We start from the raw sequence: 20,643 nt of genomic DNA on the forward strand, positions 1-20,643 counted from the left end.
TGCACTCAGCTGTGTTCTGCAATGTATCTGTTGGGGACCTGGCTGGAACCAGCTATGTCGAACACTTGACCGCCCCTGAACTCTCCTCACCAAAGCCATGACACCCGCACCCAATGCACATGTGAATAACACACATTACAGAGCATCAATTCAGCTCACTGCCAAGAAATAGATTGATTTCTTGAGTCGTGAGATTTTCATATGCCTCTTAAAATTCTTAACGATTCTTTCATTGATAATACTGTTAAACTCTGAATTTGCTTATTAGCTACATGGCCAATCCCTTTCTGAATGCTTCTAAACTCTTGGATTAATACAAAAGATTAGTTCAACAAGGTAACTGAACTTAATCTTATCAGTTTTAATCTGCCATTTTAATTTTTTTTCTAGAATTCCTTCTATTCTTATGAAAGAATTAGTTTTTTCTTTAAATTAGTTATTTTTCAAAAAGTATAGCAGAACACTACCAAAAAACATGATGCTCGCCTATTTGAGCACTACAGGAAAATATATATTGGGTCAATGAAAGAGTTTGATGTAGAAAGGATTAAAAAGGAACCTACTACAGCTTTAATTGTGGTAGATTATTTTGCTTTCTAATATAATGTCAGAAAAATAATTAGAACATATACCTAAAAAGACAGAAATTCAATGTGAAAGTGTCCTGGGTTCAGCAGTAGCAGTCATTTTTCTTTTTCTTAGTAGCTGGTGCAGTGCTGTGGTTTTGACTTTCAGCCTGGGAACATTGCCGATACCACCAATGATTTTAGTTGCTGCTCAGTAATGTTTACTTTGACCAAGGACTTTGTGAGTCTCATGGTCTGCCAGGGAGGAGGGGAAGCTGGGAGGAAGCAGAGACAGGACACCTGACACAAACTAGCCAAAGGGGTATTCCATACCACAGCACCCCATGCCCACTATATAAACTGGGGGCAGTTACCTGGAAGGGCCAGATCACTGCTCTGGTTGGGCTGGGTATCGGTCAGCAGGTGGTGAGCAGCTGTATTCTCTTGTTATTGCCCTTATCATTATTATTATCTGTGGTAGCAGCAGTAGTGACTTGTGTTATACCTTAGTTACTGGACTGTTCTTATCTCAACTTGCGGGAGTTACATTCTTTCAGTTCTCCCCATCCCTCTGGGAACGGGGGGGAGAAGCGGGGGGGGGGGGGGCAGTGGGCAGAGTATGAGCAAGCGGCTGCATGGCTCTGAGTTACTGGATTTCTCTCTCCAAAATTCAGTAATGAGTAGTGTCTTGATTGCCATCATGTGCATTCCAATTCATCAGAATTCTTTTGGAGCATATTTGATCTTCTCTTGGGTTAGCTACTATTGCTGCTTGACTTTATAGTGTTCTTGAAACACGCTGTTTGGACATTGCTGTTTCTTCTCAAATTTCAGAAAGGCATGGATGCATAGATGGGTGTATAGATTATGGGCCTGAAGAAAGGACACAGCACTGAAAAGCTAAAGTTAAACTAGCTTTGCTCTGGTACTAAAAATAAATAAATTAAAAATAAAATGAGTACACTACAACATTTTTGAGAGTAAAAACATTTACATTGTACATATGAATTTAAAATTTTGAAGATCTGAGAGTCCTATATCTAATCTGATTGATCTTAGCAACAATATTTCTATGATTATTTCTGACTGCTTTATTTGCTGTCACAGCAAAACTAGTTTTCACAAGTAGGGTGGTGAAACACTGTACCAGGTTGCCCAGAGAGACTGTAGATGCCCCATCTCTGGAAACATTCAAGGTCAGCCTATAGAGGGCTTTGAGAAATCTGATCTAGTTGATGTCAAAGTTCTAATAAATGCATATGTTGACACATCGTAATTTTCTGCATTATTTTATATAAATTAGGGACATTTTTTACACCTTTTAAATTAGCCTGCAACTCTTCCTATTGTAAAATTTCTGTGAGTTAATCAAAAGTTTATTGAGATCAAATGAAAAGACTGCTATTAATTTAAAATCTTTGTGTGAATCTCTTTGTACAATATCCAATCCAAACTGCAATATTGTAGATTAACTCTATTTTCTTTGGAAATTAATAACAGAGTGTAGAAAAGCTAGAATTCTGTGTACCTGTCGTGGTTTAAACCTAGCCAGACAGCTTGTTCACTCACACCCCTCCCTTCTTGCCATCCCCCTACTCCCGGAGGAAGGGAAAGGAGAATCGAAAAGAATGCAACTCCCACAGGTTGAGATAAGAACAGTTTAGTAACTAAGGTATAACACAAATCACTACTGCTACCACCAATAATAATAATGATAAAGGAAATAACAAGGGAAGAGAATACAACACCTCGGCACCAGCTGACCGATAACTCTCCCCCCCATCCCAACCAAGCTCTGACCGATACCTCCTCCAACCCTGCAGACTACCAGCCTTTCCAGCTTACTGCCAGTTACATCCTGGGCATGATGTGCTGTGGTATGGAATAACTCTTTGGTCAGTTTGGGTCAGGTGTCCTGCCTCTGCTTCCTCCTGGCTTCCCCTCCTCCCTGGCAGAGCATGAGGCTCACAAAGTCCTTGGCCAAACCAAAACATCCTTGTTATCAGCTCTGTTCCCGAGCTGAAAGTCAAAACACAGCACTGCGCCATCTACCAAGAAGGAGAAAAATGACTGCTACTGCTGAACCCAGGACAGTACCTAAAAAAAACCCAACCAAACAAAAAACTTTACTTTTTCTTTTTTAATTACATATTTAAATGTGTAATCATTGCTTTGTCAAACACCAATTATCTAAGATATGCAGGCAATGAGGAAGTGCTGTCATTTTATTTATCGCACTACAATCTCAAGTTAACAGTTCATCTAGGAGCACTTTGTATGACTAATCAAGACTGCTTTCCATCATTTTAATTTTGCAATTATGACAAGATTACTCTAACTTGACCCTGCAGCTGGGAGTTTGTCTTTCCTTAAGGGCTTGTGAGTTTCAAAGTAAGTAAGTACAGCATATAGTTAAAAGTTTACTTGTTATATGCTTAAAAGTTTAATCCCAAGCATCACAGTAAAAGCAGAAAACAAATGAAATTTCTAGTGAGAACACTTAAAAGCTTGGAAACCATGCATCTAAGTTGATTTGTCATTTTTAAATTATGATACAGATGATTTAAAAAAAGAGAGATTATAATTCTTCTTGGAGTAACAGTCTCTTAAAATCCACTTAAAAAAAGGAAAACAGACAGATATTAAACTGCTAACTGTTGAATGCACTTTTTGTGTGTGAATCCATAACATGTGCCAAAATATAGTTACTCATAAACGGCATGTTAGAAAGAAAATTATTTGATTTTCAGTCACAAAACAAAAAAAATATTACTACAGATATTCTTATAGATTCAAACATAATCAAAATTTCTTATAATTTATTTACTGTATTAATGGTGAAGCAATATTTATGAATTCCTGCATACATAAGGCAATGCTTTGTTGCAGACTATTTCACCCTTTACATTACTGAAGAAACATGAAAGGATGAAGTCAGAGAATTTCCCCACATGACAAAGATTCCTTCAAAACTAGTCTCTCAGATGGAAACCAATGTCATTTAGTCACTTAATTTGTACATCAGGAAATTTTCTGCACTTGCATCCTGAGTTCTTAGAGACACGCATCTTTCTTGGCCAAGAAGTAGTAAAAAATATAACAGTGAATATAACAGTTATTACCAATCCACATACAATATTATTTATCCTCATGCACGAAGTAACTCATTAGTACAAAAAAATCTCATTGATAATACAGTTAAAATTGTATAGAAACTTCCTAGATTCTACCTGTTTTGTCTGGTGTGTTCTAACCCTTTTGATGTTCCTCTGGATCCTCAGCAGCTTTGGTCTGCCTTATTAGGATGAAGATGGCACCACAAGGTAGTTATGGCAAACAACCAGCAGGATGAATTCTTTGACAAAGAGTATGATGGTGATGATGGCAATTTTCTTCTCCTCAGTCTTGGGTCTACTTGGGGTTATTTATAGAGATATCTTTGATTTCTCTCTCATATACCCATTCTCTGGTTCCCAGTTACTAAGTATTTCTGTTCTCTATTCATTCTTATACAGTGACGTGATTACAAAAACATTTCCAGACTCATGTTACTGAACCTACTTTATAAAGCATAATATTTTTTGCATGTAAATAATATCTAAATTCTAAATAGTTATTACATCTGCACATAATCTGCACATATCTTTAACTCCACGGTATTTGCCACTAGAGTTTATTAATTTCTGTAGATAAGATGTTTTTCAGAAAGAACATCTGATCTTTATAATATAGAAAAGCTGAATGAATAATACATCTCAGCCTTTTCCTGCACTCCCAAAATTATCTGTAGCCTTTGAGTATCCACCCAGCTAATTTCATACTTCACATTCACAATTTAAAGTCTACTAGGTGGGCACAGAATGTGTCCATTTCCTCTGGGCATAAGGTACCTGACAAGCTTGTTAAGACACCAGCAAGAACAAAGCAAACATATGCATAAATATGCAGTACAATAATTTACCAATTTGTATCACTGCTTGTTGTGGTTTAAACTTAGCTGATAACTCAGCACCACAAAGCCGCTTGCTCACCTCTTTCCCTTTTCTCCCCTCCCTGGGTGGGATGGGGAAGAGAATCAGAAGAATGTAAAGCCCATAGGTTGAGATAAGAACAGTTTCATAACTAAAGTACATTATATTATGTACTAATAATATTACTAATTATTACTATTGCTAATAATAATAAAGGAAGAGGAAAACAAAAACACCAGTGATGCACAATGCAGCTGCTTACCACTCGCAGACTGACACCTAGCCAGACCCAAGCATTGCCCCCCCCCCCCCCCAGTTTATAAACTGGGCAAGATGCTATGTGGCATGGAATATCCCTTTGGCTAGTTTGGGTCAGGTGCCTTGTCTTTGCTCCCTCCTGGCTTCTTGTGCCCCTTCCTCACTGTCAGAGCATGAGAAACTGAAAAGCCCTTGATCAGGGTAAGCACTGTTCAGCAACAACTAAGCAACTAAGCAACATCAGGGTCTTATTACCATTATTCTTAGAATAAAGCCAAAACACGGCACAAAAACACATGTGCTAGAAAGAAAACTAACTCTATCCCAGCAGAAACCAGGACAGTGTTATGTTAGGTAACACTGTAACTGAACTACAGCACCTCAAATTAAATATTTCAGTAAAACGGAACAATTCATAATTTTTTTAGGAGACAGAAAAAGCTGTATTGCTTTCTCCAACTTCCGCAGATGTTGACTTTTAGTTCCCATGGGTTCTTGCCACAGGAGCTAGTATCAGTTGCTTATGGGATCTCTCTGTGTATTTCAGGGAACACTAGATAACCTAATTCCAAAACCAAAAAACGGAAGAGGATAAGGTCTGAGTGAATGAAATACTGTTATAGTATAAATTTCTTCTGCCAAAGTGAAAAGTGGTAGAATATAAAAGGGGTGATTGAAGTGCCTAACATAACATCTAAAATCCTAATAGATCCTGCCTGGCCTCCAGCTCTCCAGAAGAGCATGGGTCTCATGTTGGTTCAGCGTTGTTTCTACCAGCTCTGTGCTTATGTTTCAAATACCTCAAGGTATCTAAAATAGCAGTAAAGAGACACCTGAGTCACTCAATTAAGTATGTTAAATTTGAAAAAAGTTGATGCAAATGGAATGAAATATGCAAATGTAATGTAAGAGAGAAAATTGCTGTAGATAAAAAAATCTCAGCTACTATAGGAAATTTAAATTTTAAATGCGTTTAATATGCAGGTGATACCAGCTTAAGAAGATGACTGCTTGTTTTGCATAAGCGTCCCACCTAAAGTTCTGCTTTTATGAGGGTACTCTCTTTAAGTTAGCCATTTAGTTGTGACTGGCCTGAAAATGACAATCAGTATCTTACAGATGTAGTGCTGCTTACCCGGCAGCAAAAATACCTTTTGTGGTTTTTATGTACGTGTTAGGTTTTGTTTTAAATGGCAACAAAAGCTATTTTGGCTAACACTTATGACTTTTTGCAGAGTTTTACATAAAAAATGATACTTGAGTTGTGAGGTCAATGTGCTGTAACACTCAATGAATAATATTAAAGTATTAGGTGACAGTGATTGTTTGAGACATTAAATTACATTTTCTTTTGAAAACTTGCAGTATTTTGCCAAGTGATATTTGCATGGTTTTGTTATTAAAAACTTTAATTATTTTTGCATCCACTAAACTACAAATAAAAACTGCATTTTTCATACAAATTTAAGTGTAGCAACCAATTTAAAGAAATAAGCTGAACCTTTCTGAGTTCATGCAGCATAATGATGATGATAGAAGGCACAACCCAGAAAGTTAAATGGTATCAAACAGTTCCAATAATGATGTGTTTTGCATGTGGAGCTGTAACACTTGCCATGCTAGTAAAATGCATGTTCATTTTAAAAATCCTCTATCAAAGCTGTGCATATGTACCACTCATAAAATTAAATAATTTGGGATAAATGTATATTTCCCTTATGCTGGATATGCATTTATACCCACAAATTCCTCAACTCATTGAGTAACCAAAAAGATATCGGCTAGACTTAGTCTGTGCTGCAAATTAAAACTTTTATTCAAATTACTGGCTTGGTTTTATGTTAGGTCAGCTGACTTGCAAGTGGTGATATTTACCAATTAATGTATTAATGTAGTTAATGTATTTATTGGTTTATGGTTAAGTTAATGGGAAAATTGTATTAACTTGTCAAATCATTATATATATGCACATTTGGGAGAGGTAAGCATTTTATTAATTTGTTTTATTGTTAGAACAAAAATATATTCTCTTAATCAAGTAAAATAAATGCATTTCCTAAATCCTAAATAATCTGTAAACAATTGTTTTAATGACATTATTTATGATGATGTCAATGCCAAAACAAAGAGCAGGTATCTGGATACACACATGGATGACTTGCTGCATATGTAGAGATCTGTATATACACCTCTGTCCTGGGTTCAGCAGTAGCAGTCATGTTTTTTCCTTTGTGTTAACTGGTGCAGTGCTGTGTTTTGACTTCTAGTTTGAGAGCAGCGTTGGTGAAGCCGATGTTTTCGGTTGTTGCTAAGTGATGTTTACCCTGACCAAGGACTCTGTGAGGCTCATGCTCTGCCAGGGAGGAGGGGAAGCTGTGAGGAGGCAGAGACGGGGCGCTTGACCCGGGCTAGCCGGGGAGGTATTCCATACCACAGCACGTCATGCCCGGGGTGGGGGGTAACTGGGAGTTACCCGGAAGGACAGGAGCTTCCGGGTGGAACTCGTTTTCTTGGCCGGTGGTATCGTATTCTCTTCCCTTGTTATTTTCCCTTATCATTGTTTTAGCTGATAGTAGCGGTGGTGATTTGTTGCTGGACTGTTCTTGTCTCAACCCGTAGGAGTTGCACTCTCTCGATCCTCCTCCCCGTTCCTCTGGGAGCGGGGAAGGGGAGAGCCCCGGTGCAGGGGGGGGAGACGGACACGGACCTTGATTGTTGTCAGCTCGGCACCACTCACTGGGAGTGAGTGAACAAGTTACCTGACTGGGTTTAAACCACGACAACCTCTTTAAGGGTCATTGCTACTTTTGTTCTTCTTTTTCAATTTTCTGGCTATTATGCTGTAAGTAATATTATCATTTGGCTTTCATATCTGTCATGACAATAGCATACCCTGGCTACTGCAGTGTCCTTAAAAATGGTTTCCATAAGGGCATAGGGTAATGAATCACATATAATAGTAAATTAAAACATGATCCTTAATGTATGTATGAAAAAAGAAACAGTGACTTTATTATTCTAATAATGGAAAGAAAAGTAATAAATCTTGAACACTCTGAACCAACTCTCATGTTAAATCTACTATGAGCAGGACATTGAACTATCTGACCTCCACAGGTCTTTCTGACCTAAATTTTTCTATAATTCTAAATTCAAACTAATAAGTAAAAATAAGGTTAAGCAACAAATACAATTAATGTTTAATCATTAATACAATGAATCACACTAATCTTGTGTTTGCCACACAAGGCTAACTGGGCTCTGAAAGTATGTCTAGATTTCACTGATGAGCATACACAGCTAAATTGTTCAACTTGTTTTTTGAACATTTTGACAGGTAAATACTATGTGTTTGCTTGTCTGGTATGAACCCTGATGAGGTTATTCTTCTGGAATAAAGAAAATAAGTGTTATAATCTGGACCATTTTAAAAATCAAGTTTATATATATTATTATCATCTCTACTAAATACAGTTTTCTCAAACCAATGTACCTTACCTGGTTCAGTGTCCATGAAAGCCACTAAAATTTTGTATTGATTCCATAAACTGTCATTTAAAAATCATTTTCTCGAGTATTACAAACTATATACTGTTAAGTCGGTTGTCCTTTCCATGATGAAATATTGTTTGGAAAAGCAACCTGTTACACACAATTTTATTTTTCAGACAATTAACCATGAGTTGTGTTTTTTTGTTTCTTAGGTTAACAGGATTTCATCTTCCTCCACCTGTGACAAGTACAAAATCTGTATTTTCACTGCGCTTGACAAGTGACTTTGCAGTTAGTGCTCATGGGTTTAAAGTTTACTATGAAGGTAAGATATTCTTAATCATAGATTCTGTATTTTTTTCTCTGATCTCTATGAATCATGAACGTCCCACAAAAATGCATACAAATACACATTTATAACTTAACCAAGTTACAGTGTTTGCTGTTCAGGCATTCAGATGCACAGACTCACATCTGAAACCAAAATATTTAAAACTCTACTGTCTACAGTACCATACAGACACAAATGTTTTATAACATTTCTTTTAATAATGCCAAATTCTTTAAATTCTGAAAAACATAATCATAATCTTTCTGGACCTTCTAATGTATGTTTTTTTTCAAATTAATGCCAAGACATTAGTAGTTACTCTTGAATTTCACTAAGTAGTCAAATTAATATCTCCAAGTTCTATGGATGGATTCTTTCTCATGCTTTTGATAGGAGAAATACTGACTCAGTTCTCCAAACTAACATAAACCTACTTCTGTACTGAAGTTTTCACAATTGTCTAGCAGTTTTCACCCAGACAGAGTGAATGAGCTGCCACACGTATTCCTGAAGTCCAGAAGTTTATAGGATTGTATGTATGTTCAAGGATCTTGTTTATGATCAAGTTCTCTTTAGTCATGTTTGAAGAGCTAGAATATGCTATCCATTCATTTTTTCTTTACTAAATTTCTGGGCACTGGGACAATGAGCTCTAACATGCTTATCACCATGGAGTTCAGTTTGCACATATGATTGACTCCTCATATAATTCCTTTCTGGGCTAAAATAACATTCTGATTAACAGAACTCAAGCTCCTGAACCACTGACATATAAGGATGGAATTTTACCTTCAATCACAGAAATCAGCATTTTAGAAAGAAACGTAAACTTAATACCTTCAATTTGATACTCATCCTTTTTGGATCTGACACTTCAGTTTGTGTAATCAGGAATACTAAAAGTGTTTAAAGAGTTTTAGTTCACTGGAGTCTCTCTTCATATGGCCAGCCCTATTTTTTAAGAGCTGCATCAAGGCAGCTCCATTCACTGAGAAAATTTTTCTTTCAATTCCTGTTTTTCTAACTTCCTATGAAACTGCCTGCCTTTATATCCAGCTACCAAAGAAATGAAAACTCATTACATTACATTCACTTCATGCATCATTCCTTGACATGAGAGAATAGATGCATTTAAATGATAATCACATCAAGGCATTCTCCGTTTCTGTTCTTGTACTCTTTATGAATGTGTATAACCTTGCAATCAACATTTTCAGAGCTGGTCTACCTAGTATTCAATTTTCAAAAATTTTGATTGCCCAGTAGCTCCTTTTTAGCTCCCTGATGAAACATCTGCATACTTAGTACCCCTAAATATCAGACCACATACTTAAGTGCTTCATTATGGATTTGTAATTCGAAACCTAAAATAGAAATGATTAGCAACCTGTCATTGCAATAAAGACAAATGATAGAGATAGCATGAGAGGGCAGGATGAGCAGTAGAGATACGCATGTGAAGGGATCAGATCCAGGTGTGATTTGAAAAAGGAGTATACCTTTCATAACCACTGATCATTTAAAATACTTCCCTTTGAAATGTTTGGAAATAGAGGATAGACAGATGATTATACAGGGTGAATTACTATTCACTATCTTTAAAAACAATCAAACTAACCAAACTAAAACGCCCAAATAAACAAAGCCCATCAACATCTCTTTCTCTAACCCCCCATCCTCCTTGACAGATTTGCAGTTGAAAGTTGACAAGAAACAACAGAGTACCTGACAGATTCTGTGAGAAACATGAATCTACTGTGGGCTTTCTTGATCGTAACATAAAAGAATGTATTAATTTTTTGGTCTACTGAGAATAAAAATGGGTATGAAAAGATATAAAATGATGTCATCAATAGAACTACCATGCTGGGCCATTATATGTAAACCCTTACAATTGCATCCAGTTAAACTAAATAAGGATAGGCCACGGAAATACTCACTCTGGCCTCCTACCATCAATATCATAATCCTCAATCTGTTCTCTGCATCCCTCCCTCCTTTTCTCCTTCTCACCTTTTTAACTTCCTCAATGTCAAGTGGCCTATTTGGGTTAGCTTCAGTACCATTTTGCACATAATTCTTTATGTTCAGCTTCTCTATTATTTGGGAAAGAACACATCTGAGAAATACACCTCTATATAGAATGATACCCCTGGAGAAAAAGGATCTCATGAGAGAAAACAGAAACAGGTTACTTAAAAAAAAAAAAAAATTAAAAATCACAGTGGCAACAGAAAATGCTGAGATGCATTGAAACTTAAGGAGGGATTTTAATAAAAACACTTGAGCTGCAATAATTACCATCAGCAATTTATCATTTTATTTCTGTTTTGCACCAAGAGCTTTGCTGGCTGGAGTGAGAAATGGGGGAGTTACAAGTCTGCTGATTCCATGCCTATTTTTTTTCTAGAGAGCTTTCTGGCATATTTTCTTGGGTTTTTTTAGTTGCTTTCAGGGTCTGTGTAACATGTATAGGTATTAATGTACGGAGAAGAAACGCTATACTTCATCCCCTACTTGAAAAATTAGGTCAAGTCACAGTGTAGCTGTGTCCTTTTTATTTTATTTATGATAAGATTAGTTTGGCTTCTGGATAGAAGAATTTGATGCACTTTTCCATTCCTGTTGTACTAAGATACATAAGCAGCTTTGTTCATAGAGAGCATGGGAGGGAAAATACAGCTGCTGAGAAAGAAAGCAACATAGAAGTTTGACCTATACAGCAAGGGGCTTCATTGAACTTAGTCCTGCTTTGAAAACTGCTTAATTTTGTTCTTACTGGGTTATTTTACTGCTATTAAACAGGTAGCTGACATTTTTGAAATCACTGACTTCATTAACAATCCTGCTGCTAGAATTTATGTCCATCTTTATTCGAGATAAACATGATAGATATTTTTATGCTATTCTATTGATCATTGGGGAAAAAAACAAAAAAACCACCTTAATATGCATTCTTATACTGAAAACTCTGAATGTCCTGGTGATGAATTGCAATTATTTATAATAGTGTTATGAAATACAATTTTATCTGTTTTGTGCTGCTACACTTAATTTTAAACTGAACTATAAAACTGAATTATTAGACACCTTAAATAATGAAATATTCTTCATGCTTGTACTAGAATGGTGTTATAGAAATTCAGCAATTCTGATTAAATGCTTTTGAGAGGGATTTGACAGCAATGTTAAAACTTTCAAGACTGATCTCATCTTAATGAGTAATGAGTGGTGGGGGGAGGAAAGAAGGGAGCAGATGGTGTTTATTAACAGAATAGGATGATGTGACTTCTTGGGACATATCATGCATTTCTTTCAGCAATATTGAGAAAAATTGGTAGCTGATGTACGGGATTATTGAAGAATGCAGATCAGAGATATTACTAGGACTTAAATGTGCCAGGATGTGGATGCTAAAAATAATTTTGGCAGTTGGTATAGGGCTAGAAAATATGAACAAATAGAATAATCTATTTTTAGCTCTTCTGCATAACAGAATTATGAAATGTGGCTACACATGATTTAAACTCTGGATTTACATACGGTTCATGAAGTACTACTTGTATTAAGCTAATAACATCACTACTAACGCCATATAAAAATTTGAGTGCCAATGAATTATCATTTAATATTTGAGTGGTCTCTATAATAGGTCCACTCAAAAAGCGCTTGCCAGGTTGGAGTCGTAACAGCCACAGACTCTAAGATGCAAAGTTGTCGCTAGACTTACTACCTGACAGACAGAGACATTTTTCATTTTGGCTCGTATTTTGCCATTGCTATTTTGGATATAGAGCTCTCTGTCATAAGACTGCTTCAGCAAGTCCTTGGTAAAAATGGAATTAAAACTGAATTTTCCTAGCATTTCTGAAAGAAAAGTCCACAAAGAAAAGATAAGAATAATTAAAATAGAGACTGCTTAAATTACCTAAATAGATAATGGAAACTCCTGTTTTGAAAATGAATCATACTAAAACAAGCAAGGAAACATATTACACAGTTGAAGTCAATCTAAATTAATAATTTTTACTTCCATTCAGCATGTTGGGTAACAGGAAAAAAATATGTGTTTAAGTTTTCTAGGAAGTCACATGAAATTATCTGGCATATCCTTCTGGTCTTGGAACAGTAACTGTGGGCACAAACATACCAACAATGCCTGTTCGTAGACTTCTATCTGCAGAAATAAAATGGTTGCGTATTCAAGGAAATAGAAAACATCAAATATGCTTATCAGGCTTTGAATGTTGTAGCATTCTTTAATATGTCATTAACTGTTAGGTAGTTCTTAACTCCCTTAGTACAGGGAAGGCAAAGGGGAAGGTGTGATTTGCAGTATTTCCAAATTAATTTAGTAAATGAAGGGGAGTTATCAAATATATAAGCAAAATTTAGCGAAAGAATAAATATCTAAGCTATAAAATACGGTGCTAGTTCATGATGCAAAGTTTTTTTTTTGTATTGATGTGTTTCCAATTTAACTACACTAACAGCACTGAAGTTGCACCAACTTTGTGCGGTGATTAACAACAGAAAATATCATCCTGCTTTTAGTCATATTATTTATACTTCAGCATCAATATAGACAAAAAGCAAAACAAGTTCACTCTATAAAAAATTTCAAAATACCTCAGATATTTTATCTGATAAAACTATAAATCAATATTCTTTCCCATGTATCATACAGAAATGTATACCCACATGACATCTTCCTAGCCAATGTTTTTTAAAATCATATGTAACATTTACAAGTTGCACTGTCAGCTAATACCTAACATTATCACAGAATAAAATAAGTATTGGCAGGGAAAACCACTTTTTTCTTCCAGCTGATCCAGTCAGCCTGTGTGTCACAACACAGCACTGCTCAGGACTACCACTCTAATCCTAATGCTAGAAGTACTTGGATGTAATGCTTTAATACAGAAGGGAATCACTGTTTATTAAATCAATACCTGGTTACCTTGCTGCTTATTAATTTTAAATATTTTACTTATATGCTGCATCACTCCCACCACTCTTGTATACATACAGAAAGAGTAAATAAAAATAGGCCTGTGGACTTAATCTGGCTAATTTTTATTTTATTGCATTTCACACAGTTTTCTTGATACTGCAATCACTAATTTAGATTCGGCTAAAGAATAACATCTGGAAAGCAAATCACCTCTTGAGGACACTGAGACACAAGAAAATTATCACTTTCTTTGATTCCACCGATCACTCTGCCTTACTTAGAACTAAGACTTTTTAGTTCTGATTTTTAATCTTCCAGTCAGTGGCTCTTGTTCTGTTTTTATCTGCTAAATTACAGGGCATTAGCATCTGTTAGCTCTTATGGTAGGTTCTTAAGTACTGCAATAAAACCACACACTTCAGAGTATTCTTTCACTTTAATATAGGCTTTCAAAGTCTTAACATAAAGTATTTTGTTCCAAGTAGCAACTTATTTTGCGCTAGTTATGCATTTTTATCATTTTGCGTGAAAAACGGGCCTGTCTGTTCAGTACGCTGGTCTGCCTGAGCCCTGAACCTCAGCACCAGCTTGTTCTAGCCTCCTATTAAATCCTTTCTTAACTCTTGCTGCAATCTCTTGACCCTGTGTGTGTGTGAGGGGTTCAAAGGCCGAGCGCTAGCTATGGAGTCAGACTAGAGACACACGTGCCCCCGGCCAGTGTGCCTCTGCTACTGGAGTGGGGTTGGGGGTGTGATGCCCAAGAGACCTTTTTTTTTTTGTGTCTCAACTCCAAAGATGGAGCGGACGGCTCGTTTTCACTTATCGTCACTTATCACAGCAGGGATGCTGCTCCACCAAAGTGGGGGGTGGTTTTCTGTGGTGTCTGCCCTGAGGCCATGAAGATCAACTGCCCCGGCAATGCACTGCCCGGAAGCAGCGACAGACACTGTGTCGCCTGCCACGGCACAAGGCGCGCTGGAACGGGCTCACCAGATCCCCTGCGGATAAGTCTGCACCGGTGGGAGGAGTCCAGCAGAGCCTGACCCTAGAAAAGGGCAAACCTATGCTTCAGCCATGTGGTGGGCACCCTGGACTCCAGCGGATTCACTGACCACAAGGACCCCAACTGAAAGGACTACAAATGAAAGAATTTCCACTCGCTGACCGAGAAGACGTCGCTGTATCCAGGGGATGTTGATCCTATTTCTCAATTTTCTTTCCGTCTTTCTTTCCTTTTTACTTTTCTCTTTCTACTTCGTATCATTTTATAAGAGTAAGAACCTGCCGAGACTTTTGTTCCTCCTGATACAGTTTTAGGGAAATTTACAGTAAACTTACTTCTTGTTTCCTTCTTCAGCGTCTGGAGACCTTGTGGTTTCCTACGCGAACGGAGCAGTTCCCCCCCTCCCCCGCCGAGCAGGACGGGATAAGGGGGCTCGGCAGCCGCTCACTGGGGTGGGAATGGTGTGTGTCCCAAAAAACACGCTAGCGAGCACCAAGCTGGATCCGCCAGTGAGTAGGGGACGCATGGGGCTGGTAAGAGGGCCTGTGGTGCGGGCAGGGGTGCTGGGTGCACTGGGAGTTTGGGCTGGTACTTGGTGGATCCGTTAATGTACGAGTGCTTGTGAACCCACACAGACTCGTGTGCATGTCCGCATGAGTAACCTCCTCTGCCGGCTGCTGGTGCTTGTGTATTTTATGTGAGCCCAAGTAGGTGGGTGCTGTTGAAGGCAGTGCCTTGCGTGTGGCAGTCTGAGGCAGTCGTGTCGGTGTCCAGGGTGTTTTTCCCTGGATATTTTCCCGGGTTTCGGTGACAGGATTCATGCTCGCCTGTGTGACTGGTTAAATCTGCAAATGGGAAAGCATCAGTGAGGGGCATTGGCCTGAGTCCGACACCCACAGGTGTCTGGGGCTGGACTCCAATGGCTGGGTGAGAGAAACCAGGCCCCAGAACTGCTAGAGGCAGTGGCCATTATAACATTCCTTCACATGCGTAAATGTACCCTTGGGTGGATATGACTGTATTCAACTTCTTTACCTAATCCCTCACTTACTGCACACCCAGAACTGCCTCTCACCTTCCCACCCGTACAGATACATGAAGAAGTTTCTTGTGAAAGAATGAGGCACAAAAGCATTTCATACTGCTTTACTGTTGTCTCTCCTCTTTGCTATTATTTTTGTGTCTGTACTTCTTTTCATTTTTTGTTCACTAAGAAGCTCCTTTGTTAGCCTCATGAGTCATTTGCCAAAGTTCACTTACCCTTAAAATAGTTGATTGTCTTTTAAAAACATCAGCTGTCTCTGGCAGCCCTTCCTCCTTATAATTGCTTCCCAGGAGATTCTGCTTAACAATTCCCCAGGTAAGTCCAAATGTGATGTCTCAAAGCCTCACATCCCAGTTTCGCTACTTACTTCCCAGCCTTCTAATCCAGCGCACAATTTTCTTCATTTGTGATTAGGTTACTATCCACTGACAAGACTGTTTTTAAAGGATGTCCTTACGAAATAAGCAAGTGTACTTGAGGTTATGTTCATCTTTGCCTTGACCAGGTGGTTTAATTTTTTACCAGCAATCCTACATCTTCATGTGAGGTACCATGATTAAGGAGCCCAGATCCTTCAGAACAATGGTATAGCTAGGCATTGGTCTGCTAAATGCACTTGCTCATAGCCAGAGCTGTTCTCCTAAGCAGAAGGGTTGAAACGGATACCAACACCATCTGGGATCATATTCCCCTCACTCTTCACCCTCAGAAATACATACTAACCTTTGATCTGCTTCCAGTTTCCCTTGGCCATGTTATTACCAGTCATGGGTGAATAGTATGAAGTAGCAGTTGCAAAGCTGAGCAAACAGAAGTTGCTCTGTGAAATATGGGTCTGGGCCCCAGTCAACAAACACACTGTCCAAGACTACAGTTCTGGCTTGCAGGCAGGCGACTGTGTCAGGTAGAAGGGAGTATCTAAATACTACTACCTCTCAAACACTCAGTATTGAGGGTAGTGTCACTTTACTAACAGTGCATGAAAGCACAGTTAAAGATAGTTTCTGCTCCACAGAATTTGCCATTCTGTTTTAGGGAGAATATGTGATAAATTCATCTAGATAGATTTTGTCTTCCTTGTTGTTTCATTTGGAAAATAGCTTACCATTTGTAGGAAGAAAAGCTCATGCACATGTAATTATACCTAGTGTTTCTACCATAATTACCAGTTGGACTTTAGTTGTTGTCCTTTGGGTGCTAAATTTTCTTTGACAAATCTTGATAAATAAATAAGCTGATTGATTAGAGAAACACAGAAACATGCATGATTTTGTTACAGGCAGAATGAATGAAAATAAATTTGTTTTAACATCTGCAAAATAATTATTTGAAAGTTAAAAACCAATGCAAACTTCTTTTTTCTTCTGCCTTAAGTAATATTTACTTACTGGAAGAAAACATGTTTCTCCCTTAGTCTGAAAAAAATCTACTTATGATTTCAATATACTGTTAAATTTATTTCTTTCAGAATAATGTTGTTAAATAAGTCATATTTGTCAACCTATGGTACTATAATTTGTTGTTTTGATGCATGCCTCATACCGAAGTTCAACTGAGACAGTGATTAATTTGAGATCTTAATATATGTCAGTCTTTAGTTTTTTTTCTTATATTTTCAATGCCATTTTTTGTGAAAAATAAAAAAAAAACAAACCCTAAATTAACATACATGGCAAGTCTTGAGAGATATTTCTCAAGAGATTCTGAGGTTTTCTTTGTGAACTTACATTCTTCAGCTACTGGACTGTCGTATTATTAAGATAAGTACAACATCCTAACAAACGCAAATCTTAAAGCAGCCTAATTTAAGATTCTTGGTTTGATCCCATATCTAGGCAAGTAGTATATGTAACTGAAACTGTATTCTGTAGGAGCTAATGTGCTGCTCATAAAAGTATCAAAATAAATGCAGCTCCATATTTATAAGCATCTGCTTCCTTCATGCTTTCCCTAACTTACAGCTCAGTGAAATTTTGAATCAGTAATATACAATAGCAGTTTCAGCATGCAATCTTAAAAAAGTCTTTGAAAGTCACTAGGAAACTACAGTTGAAGAGGTTTATTCATGATGAGAACATGCGTCTCGGTAATACAGAACTGTAATCTAGGAACAGACTCATTTTCTCATTTTAGCAGATTTTCAGTTTTTTCACATTTATCGTTCCTAGTTGGACACTTAGATCCATAGTAAGATATTCATACTGTTGGGCATTCAGTAGCTCCCACTAAGCTCAATATAAATTATGTGACATGGAAAATGCTTGGGAATAGGTGAATTTTTTTTAGGTTTGCAAATAAAGCATACATTTGTGTAAGTTACTGACATCATCTGGAGCAGTACCATTATAAACAGCTAGCTATGATTATGACAGTTTTATTTTAACAGGAAGAGAGGAGTAGTTGCTTACTCAGCACTCTAATTTCCTGTCTTTTGAAAGAAAGCAAAATTTGAAGTTGCTTTTGGAAGATACTTGCTTTTTTGATTTATTCTTGGCACACAATTACTCATTAACCGATGAGGTCCTACATACAAACCTCCGTGCAAATTCAGACAGCTTTGACAATGGACTAGATGGTTAGTGAAATGCTCTACAATTTAAAAAAAAAAAAAATTGAAAACAATTTTATCTACAAATAAAAATCCCTCTTTTGGGTTGAGGAGCCATTCTCATTTGGTAATTTTGCTATTCTGTCGACAAATCCCTACCTAAACAACATAAAGAGGAAAAAAAAGCCATTCCTTTATTAGATGGTTGGCAGCAGGCCACTAAAATCCCATGGAACACAACTTGCATGCTACAGCTAAAAAGTAATTAGCTAAGCTGCTTATCAAAGATCCACACTATAGATATAAATGGAAAAGTTGTCCCAAAATATTGACACAATTTTATAACTTTTTCTTTAAATGCAGCTCTACAGTAGAAATGTTTTAAAACTCCACAGCTAACCTATTTCTTTTAAGCAGAGAAAAAGTCTTAATGAATTCTTGATAAATGGTTTATGTAAAACCCTTGAAATTTACAGACTTTAAAGACATGAGTTCACTATAGTTTGGACTATTCAGAAAAAGAATTTTCTGAAAATAATGGCAATGGAATCACTAAAAGTTGATAAAAACAGTGCGAGTTTTGGTGCATAATTTTTACACTTTCTTTGCTTCTGGTTTTCATCTTACATTATGTAATTTCCTTGCTATAAATAAAACAGCATCTGAAGTGAGTATAGATATGGTGACTTGATAAGAGAAAGAAATCCTACTGCTTTCATATAAAAATAAAGGATTAGGAGACTGCTGCATAATTACTGTATTGTTAAAGATTAAATTAAAGCAGTAGGATAACAAATATTTTAATTGCATTTAACATTTATGTCGCTTTTCCCTGTTCTGTCAGTGTCTCTCTCCAGGAATAAGTGTTCTTAGTTCTTTTAGGACCAGATATCATTGCCAGTTTTAGTGTTCAATTCCCAGTCTTTCTAAAGGGATAATCAACACTGATGCACTTAGTGGCAGTTTTTTTAGAGCTGATTTTGTGATGAAGATATGCATCATCAGAGAAATTATTTAAAACCACAGGGTAAGAAAATGCTAGTAAATTATGGCTTCTCCACATGAGCATTTATGTCTGGGTCTGAATCAGTGCTGTAAAATGAAAGCCAGTGCTGTATAGTCATTCCTCACACCACCCTGTCTCTCTCGTTTACAAGTTATTTAGAAAGTAGACAGAAGAATATGATGTTTACAGACAAGTAGTGTTGTAAAATAACAACATGCTATGTCATCTTTAATTACAGTGTAGCATTACTCAATTCTATACTTGTCACAAGAGCTTTTATTGCAGGCAGTAAGAACGTGTTAATTCAGAGCATGAAGAATCTTTGTATGGAAAAATTTTCTACTTCCATTCACAGATGTGCTACTGTTGCATCTGAAATACTCTCCAGCTTCATGTATTGTTGAGGTGCAAGGTAGTAGAGACTTCTTACACCTCAACTTTTCCCAGGGCTCTGCACTCGCTTGAAAAGGTCTTCATAAAGCCTATTTTATAGAAACCTTCTTTGTCAATTAAATACATTTATTTATTTATTATTCACAGAATAATAAATACTTTTTAAAGTACAGCATAAAATAATAACAAACCTAAGAAAAGTTGCTCAAAACCAAGGAGTTTATTCAACAACAACAACAAAAATTATTGCAAGATGATAATAGAAAAGGAGACTTCAAACTTTAAAATGGTATGACCATTACAGCACAAGAGCTTCTCACGGTGGTGTTGGTAGGCAACACATTTCAATTTTGACCAAGGGACCGATATAAACAAGCACAGTTTTCAGAGGGGTAGCCATCAACTTGGTGAGATTAAGCAAGGCAAAGGAATTGAAAAAGTAGTAGAAAGAATATTACTTTAATATTAAATGTTATTACTTGTTTTGAGGTGCTATGGACTTAGTCTGGTCCCCAGCCTCGTGTTCCTTTCTCCTTCTCACTGTATCACTCGCAATGCCATGCAGGGAGCCAGATCAGGAAATTAGTAAGGATAAAAACGTATCCTTTTTTTTTGTATCTAATGTTATTCCCTCAGCCTTTTCTCTGGCCCAGCCTGCTGCCTGCTGCACGGCTCACAAATGCCATGCAGCATGAATGACATTATGTACTCCTGATGGCATAGAAAAAACACTGCTCCTTTGACAACAGCCCATTTACCTTAATCTGAAGCATTTAGCAAACTGCATCTTGATGCAACAAGTGTAATACAGAATGACAACAGGAGATCATAACAGTCTTACAGCTGTAAATTGTCTCCCCACTTGGCTTTGTCTCTATTGCTTGCTAGCAGATGTACTGAGCACACAAAATTGACTCTCACTGCTTAGAAGAAAATATGTCACAATATCTTGGATTCCCAAGATTGTTTCAGGTTGCAAATACTCCAAGGAGCAAGTTTGTCATGTTTAGATTTGAGTCTTTCATGAAACTATTATACGAATTGCCTGTTATATTCACTTGAATCCAGTTTCA

General features: G+C 37.1%; 1 protein-coding gene across 1 annotated transcript in view; it reads left to right on the forward strand.

Moving 5' to 3' along the window:
* Window positions 1-20,643, forward strand: part of CSMD3 (CUB and Sushi multiple domains 3) — a 599,019-nt gene that overhangs the window by 104,408 nt on the left and 473,968 nt on the right. Inside the window, exon 3 of the mRNA XM_057415252.1 lies at window positions 8,500-8,612. Coding sequence (XP_057271235.1) covers window positions 8,500-8,612 — 113 coding nt within the window. The remainder of the gene's footprint in view (window positions 1-8,499; window positions 8,613-20,643) is intronic.

This window comes from Pezoporus wallicus, unplaced genomic scaffold, assembly GCF_028554395.1.
Source record: "Pezoporus wallicus isolate ANWC-B61680 ecotype Strahan unplaced genomic scaffold, APGP_CSIRO_Pwel_v1 contig_3812, whole genome shotgun sequence".
Classification (NCBI taxonomy): Eukaryota; Metazoa; Chordata; class Aves; order Psittaciformes; family Psittacidae; genus Pezoporus; species Pezoporus wallicus.